General features: G+C 46.2%; 1 protein-coding gene across 1 annotated transcript in view; it reads left to right on the top strand.

Moving 5' to 3' along the window:
- Positions 1-3,763: 3,763 nt before the first annotated feature.
- Enpp2 (ectonucleotide pyrophosphatase/phosphodiesterase 2) overlaps positions 3,764-12,366 on the top strand; it is a 115,091-nt gene continuing 106,488 nt past the window's right edge. Inside the window, exon 1 of the mRNA XM_085678971.2 lies at positions 3,764-3,901. Coding sequence (XP_085535097.2) covers positions 3,878-3,901 — 24 coding nt within the window. The 5' untranslated portion in view covers positions 3,764-3,877. The remainder of the gene's footprint in view (positions 3,902-12,366) is intronic.

Genomic DNA, 12,366 nt, shown 5'->3' with positions numbered 1-12,366 from the left:
GTGCGCAAGCTGGGATGGTCCATCATGTGTGGAAGAGGCAAGAAGAAAATGATGGAAAGCCAAGCAGAGGTTAATGACTCCTTTCACTCCTCTCTGGGCCTCACTTCTGTGCCATGAAGAGGCGAGGTGAGTAGCTCTCAACCACGGCTTCTAGAAGCACCTGGGCTTACCCCAGAGAAAACTGTACCCAGTGCTTTTGGCATCAGGACTTATTTTTCTTTTCCCTTTTTAGAGTTACAGATGGTTGTTTTCAAATCTGACCTGCCAGGTTAGTGTTTCCCCCGGTTCAGGGAGCAGAGATCTTCACAAGGTCTTGCTTAAATGCTGCCTTGGTGGGGGCTTCAGCAGCCATTTCTGTCCTGCTTAGCTTCGTTTCCTTTACTGGCAGCTTGGTCTCACTGCGCTCACTGTGCTACACTAAGTTACAGCTTCTGATTCCTCTTGACTGTTCTCTCCGCAAGAGATGTCCAGTAATGACCCACTGGAATTTGACTGCCTTTCTTTCAGATTTCTTCCCTGTCCTTTTGTGTGTGTGTGCCTGTAGAGGACAGTCAGGTTTATTGCTGAGGTTTCCTCTTAGGAAAAAACAAAGACTTTCATTTTCCACTCAGAAACAGATATGAAAGGATAAATAAAGATGGTTCTAGCCTCTCAGGGTATATGGTCAACAATGCTTTCCAGACTAGCATGGCGTTGCACTCCTGTGATCCCAGCAGCCACGAGGTGGAGGTTAGAAGAACTAGAAGTTCAAAAACATCCTTGACAACAGACTATGTTTGAGGTCAGCCTGGCTTACATGTGACCTTGACTTCAAAAAGCCTACCAGGAAAATCCTGGGAAGTTAAGATATGGTACAGTACTGACTAGGATGAGAGTTTCAGGGTTCATTAGGTTCAGACGAGAGAAAACAACAGAAAATGGGCAAGGACCAAGAAGAGTGAGAGTCTCATTACGGCACGAACCAGATGATCTGAAGAGAAACAATAAAAGTGAACCAATATCTATCCAGTCATGAAGCTCCCTAGGTAGGCTGTGTATGCAAAGTCTCTTTGAGGAGGTGACAAGCCCTGAAGCTTGAATAAGAACTGGCCTTAGGAAGTCTATGAGAAGAATGTTATTAGCACGCGCATGTGTGTGTGTACACACATAAGCATATACACGTGCCTTGTTGTTGTTTCAAGGAAGAGATAGTGTAAACAATAGAAGAGAAATAAGAAGTCCCTTAGTAAGACATGGAATCAATGATAAGGATATGACACATTAAGAAAATGGGCTCGTTATATAGGAAGCAGTTCAAGGAGTTTTTGTGCAATGATAATTTTATTTATCCTTGTATGTTCATGAGCAGGGATGCTGATTGGCATTTAACATTTGTGTTATAAATAAATCAATAGAAGAGAGAGTGGAAGGAAAGGGTAGCTGAATGTTTCCAAGAAAATGAATATTGAGGGAATCCACAGCCCACAGAAGGAGAGGCACTGCTGAGGTACAGAGAGCAGTTGGAAGAAGAGCCAAGTCTTCCTGAACAGGGACAAGAAGTAGAGCCCCCTCCTCATAGCTGGGAACTTTTCTGGGGAAGAGGAGGCTGTTTGATGAAAGAAGGTCAGATGCACGTGGCCCAAGCTTGCAAGGACCGCCTGAGGTTTGAACACCCAGGCAAGATTGCACACCATGCAACCGTGGCAGTGCCAACAGCCATGGCTAGCGGGTTACAGCCCACGTGGGTAGTTCATAGATGATACGCAGTGGGGAGCCCAAGAAGCAAACTGATTTGGAAGTCAAGAAGGAACTCACAGACAAGGAGACAAGGGAACAAGGCCACACATCTCCAAAGAGCCTGGGGCCAGGAGATTGGGAAGCAGGGGAGAGAACAGCAAGTGTGTATGGGCGGGAGGAATTTCCTAGTTCCCCTGTAGTTATGCACCTGTGCAAACCAGAATGCTCTACAATTTAACGGTAGCTCCCTGTTATATCGTAGGCACTCCTTGAAGCGACGCTAAGGGCTTTATTTACTCGGTTTCAACTAATGCTCATAGCATCCCCGTCTTATTGATGAGAAACTTGAGGCTGACTGAGGTTAAACACACTGCTTACATTTCTTTCTAATTAGGAAAAAGAAACTGCATCTGGCCAATAAAGCTTAAGCCCCACACTGATATAAATATTATTCTGGTTGTACAACAACATTTGACTCCTGCATCCTTTTCTTGTGGGCTGATAACCCGGGGCTAGTTCTGTCAACTCATTGGGCATTGCAGGATGAAGTCCAAGTTTCCTACAGTGACTCACGAGGCGGGTCAGAGTCCAAAGCCACACTCGCCTCTGTGGACACAGGCTCCCACACCATGTGTTCCTGCTGGCCTCAACTGTTTTCGTTCTCTGAATGCAGCTGGGCAGATTTGTGCACCGGGCTGTCTGGGGGTGGCATATCCTTTGACCCGACTCCTGCAAGTCCTTCAAAGTGGAGGGTCACTATCACCTGAGTCCTTCTCCATGCCGAAGAAAATAAGAATGTGCGGATTCTCATCTTTGCAGACCTCTATGACATTTTATTGCACTGAATGCCGGGGAGCTGTGGTCTGCTTGACCAGGGTTCCTTCTCCAAGCCCATAGTTCCTGTCCCTTTGGTTCAGTGTTTCACCACTTGGTTTCTTGTTTGTTTTTGAAACAAGGTCTCACTCTGTAACCCAGACTGGCCTCAAACTTGTGGCAATCTTCCATGCCTAGCTAAATGAGGAATTGGGCTTTTTTTTTTTCCTTTTTTTCCTTTACTGGGAATTGAACAGTCTCAGTGTGATGCAAGTGATCCTTCATTGAGCTACATCTCCAGTCCTTACCATCTCGAGGGATCTAGAAAAAGAAAGAAAATGGTTTTGAGTTTTGATAGTGTTGATGATGGAAATTGGTTTTACCCCCAAGAACTCCTCCTGGCTTATACCTCTGAAGCCAGATCTTGTTCTCAGAGCATCTTTTCAGTCTCTGGTAAAGGGCAAAATGTCCATAAAGTTTTTAAATGTAGTCAATAAATTCAAGATATCTGTGGCTTTCCGTGATGCAACTGCCATTCTATTAAAACGAATTCTGATACTTTATAATTACCAAATTGAAGCAATTACACAGGTGCTTTATATTAGTTTTATCATTAAGCTAAGGTGAGTCATTCAGAACAGAGGCCAAGATTTCACCCCTCCGGTTAGGAGACTGTGCGTGCATTTCTTACTTCTGTTTCTTTGTTTGTAAAAGAGCAGCAAGAGTCAGGCGCCCATACACTCCGGGAGGCCAAGTGACAGCACGGTTGTGAAAAATCCCTTTAAAATTATGAAATGTTGAAGGGGTAGAAATATGGGGCTCCTACTCCCCAGCCTGCCTGCAGGAACTTTCTAGAATGCGTACCCCGCTGGGTTCAGCCGGAAAGGCTGGTTTAGGGACCCACCAACATCCCAGCAGGAAAGTCCTGCCGCAAGATCTTCAGGAAACAGGAACGAATCCTAGAGAAAGAAGGGGAAATGCACACCAAACTTCACAGACTATGCTTGAAAGATGAAAAATTAACCCGGCGCCGTTGGGGGTGGAAGAGTGAATGGCGGTGTTGGACGCTGGGTCTTCAACGTCCGGACACTTTTCCTTCCCTAAAGCCATTTTAGTCAAAGGTCATGTGTGTGTCCTGTCAAAGGCCAGCTTCCAATGGAATCACTGTCCCCCGGGATAGCGGCCCCCTGACTCCATCTGCCTTGGAGACATCCCAAAAGCAAACGGCCCAGCGCAAACAAGCACAGTCAGGAGCCGCGGTCCCGGGCTCAGCTCCCAGGTCCCCGGACCGCAGCCGAGACCGTGTCCGCAGAGCCCTGGCTGGAGCGAGGCACCCGGACGCCGCAGCATGAGCCGTCACGCCACCGATCGGGTAGGGTAGGCGCCCCTGTCTGCGCGTGCTCCGTGACTGGGGCTCCCGGGTCACCGCGGCAGCACGGTGGCTGCACCGTGCAGCCAGGGCAAACCTTGCAAAGGGGCCTCCGCAGCAGCCGGAAAAATGTCCCGGGTTGGGCTGCCTTCCCGTGCCCTCAGCTGGACCGAGTTCCAGGCTCACAAACGCGGAGCTAATTTTGAGTTGTCGTTGCCAGAGTCTGTTTGGCTTTGCATATGCGTATCTCGTTTCTGGAAAACAAGCCAGTGGAAGTTGCAAAGAGGGGCTAGGGACGAGTCTCAGCTCACCAGGGCTCGCGCCTGTGGCAAGGAAGCGAGCCCCTTTGGCCGGAGCCAGCCGCAGGGGGCTGTGAGCTCTGCCCTTCTGAGACAGCCAGCCTCCTGGCCTTCTTGTTTATGACTTGTTGGACAAGCGCTTGGCAAGGTTGGGGAACATTAAAGCCGTCTATTTCAGTAGCGTTCTCTGTGCGCCTTCCTACAATTGCCGCAAGGAGACAGACCATCATCCGAGTGGGAAAGCCCCTTCCCTGAAGCCAGATCCCAGCATCCAGACTGCCCTTTTGTACTTTTTTATTTGAACAAGCCCTTCGGATGGATCTGACAGCTTTGGGTTAAGAATAGGGGGCCCGGTTCTCAACTGATTACGGGTGCTTTTGGTCTGGACTTGGAAGTACCCAAGGGCAGAGCAGGTGGGCCGCAAGGAGCGGTGGTTAGAGGGTTTAGAGATAACTGTTTTCGCTCTGATTTCATCTTACCTGGTTAAGGAGGGAGCCTTTTCTCAATGACAAAGGGGATGAAAACAAAACGCTCAGCGGGACTCAGAAAGAGCCCTCTCTCTTCTGGGGTTTGTTGACATATTTAGTACACGCCCAAGTCCACCGGTCTAGGAGGTTTTCTGCATTTCTTTAGGTATTTTCTGAATTTATGGTCCTTTCCAGAGGCCACCTCCAGCGCTACCTAGTTTTCTTCTTGAAAGAGTGGGCGACAAACCCTCACTGTCCTTAATTCTTACCTGTCCCTTCATACCTAGTCAGGGACTCTGGTCCTCCACTCTGAAGACCACCTTTTGTTGAGGTCACCAAAGGCCTATTTGCACCAAACACTGTAGAGAATTTTAAAGTCCCTTCTCCAGGCTCTTGGGACAATTATTTTGAGTAGCTGGCCATTCGCTCTCTTATGTTTGGACTCTTAGATTCCGTAATACCCAACCGTCCCTGTTCTCTTCTGCCCTTTTGAAAGTCACTACTTGGTGCCTTAAAGGGCCGGTCTCACGTTAGACTCGTTAGTGTGTGCTCCTGTGGTCTCTTCTTGACTGTCTTCCCGTGCCATCCTGTAGGCTACATCATCTCGCCCATTGCAACAGCATCAACCACTGCAGACACAGATTACGGCAGTAGCAAGGCCTTCCTCCTAAGACATCTTCAGTTAGATGTTCCACAAAGCATCTTGAAATCAACACGTTGAAAACTGAATCCATCTTCTCGGTTCTTTCTCCCAGCTTATGCTAATGACGTCCCCCTAAGTGCTCCACGCAGAAGAATCACCTTAGGGGACTCGCTGTCTTCCCTGCCTTCTCTTCCTTTCTTCCAGTTGGATGAAGATCCTACATGCACCTCTTTGTTCATCTATGCACCGTCATCTCTCCTTCTGTTGTTTTAGCTCAAGCATTCTGGTCACGGTGTTACATTAGTCTTATTTGGGACCAGTGTGGCCCAATCTGTGTTTTTCCCTGCACTGGTTTCTTTCCTCGTTGTTGACACAAAATACCTGGCAATTTAAGGATGGAGGATTTATTTCGGCTCACTGTTGAGGGGATAATGTCCATTATAATGGGAAGGCTGGTGATGGGTGCGTGGTCACATTGCATATTATAGTTAGGAAGCCCGGTGGGGGTGGGGGTCATGCTAAAGTTAAATACTAGCACAAAGCTACATTTTTCTTCCCCCCTCTTCCATCTGGGACCACAGCCCATGGGATAGTGTCACTCATATTCAGGGTGGGTAGGTGGGTTTTTCTTCCTCTCTGAAGACACGCTCAAAGACATCCATAGCTGTGTCTTTTAGATGATCCTAAACTCAATCAACTTAAGCATACCGCCTTATCTCCATACTGTGTCAGAAAGTGTTCCTAACATGCAATATGGCCATAGGCATGCTTTTTGAGATGTCTGCAGTAAATGTTATATTTGCCTTCTAAGAACGATGTTGGTATGTACCGGTTCTCCACAACCTGCCTTTCCACCTTCCTCTCTGCTCTCTTACCTTATCGCTCACACCCTATCCATATTTCACAAGCTGTTTTGCACATTTTGCACACACTGTACACAAAATGGGCTTATTACACTATCCCCTCCCAGGTCAATATCTAGTTCATTTTTTAAAAAAATATGATTCATCTGATAGCCACCTTTTCTTGGAAACTTCCCAGACCATCTAACTGTTCCTCTTCCAGAACAGGGTTAAGCAATGTTCTCCCGACACTTCCTCTTCTCCCATTATGAACCCTTACCACTCTTTATTGCCGAGTTCTAGCCATCTGCCCCTCGGTAGGCAATAAGCACCTACAGGATACAGAACATCTGCTTCTGTCCCAGTATTACTTTTGTCCTAGGATCTTTATAGCCTGGTGCCCAGTGTCTCAGTTGGGATGCTTCATGAATTCTTGTGATTGATTTTTCTTTCCTTCATGTCCTTCCTTTACCCCTCCCCTCCCCTCTCCTCCTCTCTTCTTTCTTCCTCCCCCTCTCCTTTCCTCTCATCTCCTTTCTTTTCCTCCCCTTCCCCCTCCCCTCCCTCTCCTCTCCTTTTCTTCTTCTTCCCTCCCTTCCCCTCCGCTATCCTCTCTTCTTCCCCCTTTTCCTCCCCTCCCCTTCCCTCCCCTCCCCTCCCCTCCCTTTCCCTCTCCATCTCTCCTCTCTTCTCCTCTCCCATTACCCCTCTCTGGGTCTCATGCATCCCAGACTGGCTTCAAACTTGCAGTAAAGACGATGGATTTCTGATCCTCCAGTCTCTATGTCCTGACTTCTGGGGTCACTTATGTGTGTCACCCCACTTAGTTGTCTGTAATACTGGAGATGGAACCCAGGGCTTCATGCTTGCTAGACAAGGACTTTGTCAGCTGAACTGTATTCACTAGCCCCAGAATTCTTGTGAATTCCTTGTAGAAAAGAAAAAAGTAAAAGAAGTGTGTGTGTGTGTGTGTGTGTGTGTCACATATGCCATAGTGTCTGTCTGTCTGTCTGTCTGTGTATATAGGAGAACAACTTGGCGGAACCAGTTCTCTTCTTCCACTTTCACATGGGTCCTGGGGCTTGAACTCACAACATCAGGCTTGCATAGTAAGTACTGTCGTTATTCATGGATCCATCTTGCCAGCAGATAATTTGTGAATTCTTTTTTTTTTAAAGTTTATTAAATTATAAAAGTTTCCATTTCTGCCCCTCCTCCCAGCACCCTCCCACTCCCTCCACTCCCTCTCCTCCTCCCTCTCCATCCCTAAGAGCAGTGAGGGTTTCCTGCCCTGTGGGAAGTTCAAGTTCCTCCCCCCTCCCTCCAGGTCCAGGAAGGTGAGTATCCAAACAGACTGGATCCCCAAAATCCAGTATATGCAGAGGAAACAAGTCCCAGTGTCATTGTCAATGGCTTTTCAGAAAGACTCCGGGCCAGCCACATTCAGAGAATCAGGCCACATTCAGAGAATCTGGTTGGATCATGTGCTCGTTCAGTCCCAGTCCAACTAATTTGTGAATTCTTATGTGGTGCTTAGGAATGGTATTCTGGTCAGGCACTGGATTAGATGACAGAGATACAACAGCTTATGTGAAGCTTTTCTGAGATACCATAGGGTAAAGAATAAAGATTCACAGCCCATTATTTTTACAAGAAGGGTTTAGAATTTCTGGGTATCCGAGGTCTCTACTGTGTGATCCACATCTGAATTGGGAGGCTTTTCCTACCCAGATTCTATCCTATCCATCTCTAGGCGTGAAAGACTTCGATAGTTTTGCCTCTGTTGGCCTTGAAAGCAAAGACATTCTCCTCCTTGGGCTGTAATCCAGCCGGAGACAAGGACATTGAAAGAGATGGTCCTTGGGGCTCAGAATGGCCAGGGAGGAAGAACTCCAAGAGCGCTCTAGAGAATGGTGGAGACTTTGGGAGGCTGCAAGACGGGAAATGTGGTTCTGATTTTCCAAAGAGAGAACTATGCATTTGGAAACTCTGAGAGGTGAGCGGTGATTGCATTCTATAGGGAGTTATTTAGACTTTAAGCAGTCCTTAAGCTCTCTGGGGCCACAGTTCTTTTGAGGTTTGGATGCATATTAGTCTTCTTAGAAAAAAATGCACAAAAGACTACACACAGCATTTTGCATAAACTTTTAGGCGGTTCATCCAAGTCTGTCCTTCAATACCCTTGAGTTGTTAAGGACTTCTGACTAAAATATATTTAATCAAAGGGCTAATTAATTCAGTGGATATTTGGGAGAAGGGAGGAGGTGGTGGTTAGGAGCCAGCATAATCAAATTATGCATGTTTTCTGTTTAGAGAGGATCCTGTGTAATGTGTGCTAATGACCATGAATTTGGAGTCACAGGACCTGGGCTCACGTCTCTACTCTGGCAATCACTAGTTGTATAACTTTCTTTCTGAATGGTCATTTCATTATCCAGTTTTTAAAAGGATAGCTGGAATTTTGGCTAAAATGAAACATTTGAAAACCATGTGGACTGTACCCTACTTAAAACTAAGAAGGGAGTAGGGGAAGAAGAGGAGGATTAAGGAGGGAGGAAGATGAAGGGGCGCATATGTACAGAGTGATAAGATGGAGAAAGGAACAGGCAAGAACAGCTTGGGAGATAAGTGGCGCCTTAGTGTCGTTAATGTTTAGGGATTTAATCGGCCACGAAATCAATAGCAAGGTGTTGCTTCTAAAATTAAAGTTAGGTTTTATGAAAAGAAGGCCAGAGTATCAAATATAGAAGATGAGAGTTATTGTTCTCTGCATCCTTCAACCTTTAGAGCATTGCATCTCGATTTGAATGCTATGCATTAAGTTATTAGCAATTACTGTTTGAACACCTGCCGTGTTGTAAAAGGCAGACCAGATCACGTGGAGTTTCTGGGCAAGGAACAAGTGGCTTTAATTTGATGTTATACTTTGACAGAGGAAACTGAGGTTCCCATGGGACTACAGTAGAAGGAGATTTAATCCAGACTTAATGGGACAGGGTAAACTGTAGAAGTCTGTCTACATGAAGACTGAAAAGTCGAGTAAGGACAAGCAAGGTGAAGGCGGCAGAGGAAAGCCGGTTTCAAGCCAATGTACCCTCAACAGGCTGAGAGCCAGGGAGCAGCCAAGAAACAAAAAGAAAGGATTCAAGGAGGAAGAGGATGAGGATGCTGGGCTGGGGGGCAGTGCACGATGCAATCAATGGTTAGGAAAATGGGAGTCAGCGAAGGTTGTAAGGAAGGCTGCGCCATAATCTGCTTTTTGTCTTGGGAAGTCTACAGAATGGACAATAGGCTGGAGGAGATAAGATGAAGATGATGAAGGAGATGACAATGATTATGATGATGGCAGGGGCGGGCACATTGGAGGCACAGTAGTATGGGATCAAGGAGAGATGTTGGCCCCAACCAAGATGGTAGCTGGGAAGATAAAAAGAGGCGGGGTCATTGCAAAAGCTCAATTGGAGACAAAGTGAGTGAGCGCAGACTGCAGAGATGCTGTCAGAAGGATGGATGAGGTCCAGTTAACGTGTCGGAAAGAAGATATAGAAGGTCACCACACCTGTCTTTGTGCCTTGCATTTTGTTGCGGAAGGGCGATTAGCATTGCCTACCTTTGAAATGACAGGACTAGGTCACGTGGTGGAGGATACAGGACGCTAAATTCAAAACATTCGGTAAAGAATTTTCTGACAGGCTTTCCGAGGCAACAAGTTCTTTGCTGCTCAACTATTCGAGAAAAAGTGAGAGAATCAGGGGTAAAGCTAGGCAGGCTGGAGGGAACTGGCGCGTCTCTTGTTACTCAAGATTCCAAAATTGTGTATGGAGTTCAAACAGCTGAGCTTGGCACTCACGGCCCGTTGTGATCCAGCCTGAGCTGGGCGCCTGCCGTGTGCCCTGGTTTCCTGCTGCAGTTCTAGAGCGTGACCGACCGTTTCATCCTGGCAGCTGGCACGTACGAAAGAGTCCTCATGTCAACCATACGTTCTGTGATCATCCATCTCCTGGACACGATGTGCATGCTTAATTTCCCGATATATATTTTTAGAAAGCCCACGAGTGACTCCATGTTCGCTCTTTGTTACTCCCAGAGTAGACTGGCATTTCAGCGACACTGTGCCACTGTGTTTACCCATGTCACTTCCCAGACCAGGAATAAATAGCCTTCCTTCCTGAATCCTATGTCCTCACCGAAAATACACTGCTTCCTCAAGCCCTAACCTGATTCACTCCACGCGCTCTGTCAAGAAGCTGTTGCTCCTCTTCCTCCCCTTTACCCTCCCCCAATCCTGCTACTTCCCTCTTCCCCCTCCTTCATCTCCTCATCCTTCTCCTCTTCCTCTTCCTTCTTAAGCCTACTGAAACACGGTCAGTCACATTATATTGCTGACAATTATTTTTATATGTATTTAAGCTGCTTTTCTAATGATTCTCTTCTAGAAGTCCAGTACTATAATCCGTGATCAGTTTTACAACCCAATGGGGTGAATAGTGATTTGTCTAAGGCAAGCCTTTCATTGGGAAAGTTTTGCTTATTAAAAATGGTTATGTTCGGTTGGGGAGATGACCCAGCACTTAAGAGGACTGGTTGTTCTTTGTGGAGGACCTGAGTTGGGCTCCTAGCAGCCGTATGGCAGCTTATGATCATGAGTAACTCAGGTTCCGGCATATTCAGTGCCCTTTTCTGTCCTCCATAGACACCAGGCACACATGTGGTGCACATACATATACACAGGCAAAAAAAACCACATACACATAAAATACAATAAGTACATCTAAAAATAGTCATATTTTATTATATAGGCAATACATGCCTTGTCTAGAAAGAGCTGAGTGAAAAAAAATATAAAGACGAAGCCAAGAAAACAGTCTAAAGCCATATTACCCAGAGATAAGCTTCAGGACGCATGGGTGAAGAGCCCCTTTTTTCTGTCTTGTGCACCTTCTATTTCAAATTTGGAGCCAGGCTCATAGGCTGGAACCTGTTTGGCCCTTAAGAAGAAACCTGGGCCATTATGAGTTCTTCATAAATGTGATCTTTGATGAGTGAGATTGCCCTTCATTCTGTAGTTAGCTCATGACTTCCTTAGTGAATTTCCACAACTGGGCATTAGACGATGTGCAGATTTTGTGTGTTTGTTCTCGATGCAGCATGTCATGCTATGATCAGCTCCCGAAAACAGGCTCCTCTGCAGCCGTTCTGCATGAAAACATGCTCCTCTGCAGCCGTTCTGCATGAAAACATGCTCCTCTGCAGCCGTTCTGCATGAAAACATGCTCCTCTGCAGCCGTTCTGCATGAAAACATGCTCCTCTGCAGCCGTTCTGCATGAAAACATGCTCCTCTGCAGCCGTTCTGCATGAAACACCGACGGTCCCTAAGACGACAGAGCTAACGACAGAAGAGGGCGTGCTGAGTCGTTAAGGGAACACGAGGTTTTAAAAAAAGCCCCTCTAACTTCTTTTTCTCATTTTTATTTTGGACGTTTTTTTAGCTTATTTATTTTGTTATATATTTGTTACCTATAAGAGTTTCCGCACCTATGTTTTTATACCCATGGCTTAATGAAGGCATCTAATCTGGAAATACGTCAACAACCTGTGAGCTTTGGAAGGAAGGGATTGACAACTAATAAATCGTATGAGCAAATAATTGAATTTGAAGTCTAAGCACTTTAGTGACCGGATAATGTGAGGTGAATTACTGCTTATGAGCTGAATATAAGAGGAAGTGAAGACAGAGAGATGCAGCAGAATGAAGGTAATTCTCTGGAAAGATGGACACTGGCCAGTGTTTTGGTGTTTGGAAAAGGTGGAAGGCCATGGACTTGGATCCTTATTCTAAAGTAAATAATCAATCATTTTGGACATTCAATAGGCAAGAACATTTCTATCGTGGAGGAGAAGGCTTTCATCAGAGGAGAAACAGGACTTGTTTGGAAAGTACTGGGGATCTGTGTGGTCACTTCATCCGATTTAATGAAAGGCATCATTACGGATTGAATTGTATCCCATTCTCCAAGTTTATGTGTCGGGTCATAGACCCTTAGATGTCATGGTGTGACTTTATTTGGAGATAAGGTTTTTAGACAGTGGCTCAAGTAGGCAGTGATCTTGTGTCCTAACCCAATGTGATGGATGTCCTTGGACAAAGATGACAGGAGAAACACATGGAGGAAGACGAACTGAAGAGGCCCCTGGGAAGGGAGGCTTGGTAAGCTG

Source organism: Myodes glareolus, chromosome 19 (assembly GCF_982192425.1).
Source record: "Myodes glareolus chromosome 19, mMyoGla1.1, whole genome shotgun sequence".
NCBI lineage: Eukaryota > Metazoa > Chordata > Mammalia > Rodentia > Cricetidae > Myodes > Myodes glareolus.
Note: the sequence above shows the minus strand (reverse complement) of the source record. Positions and strands in the feature narration are given on the sequence as shown.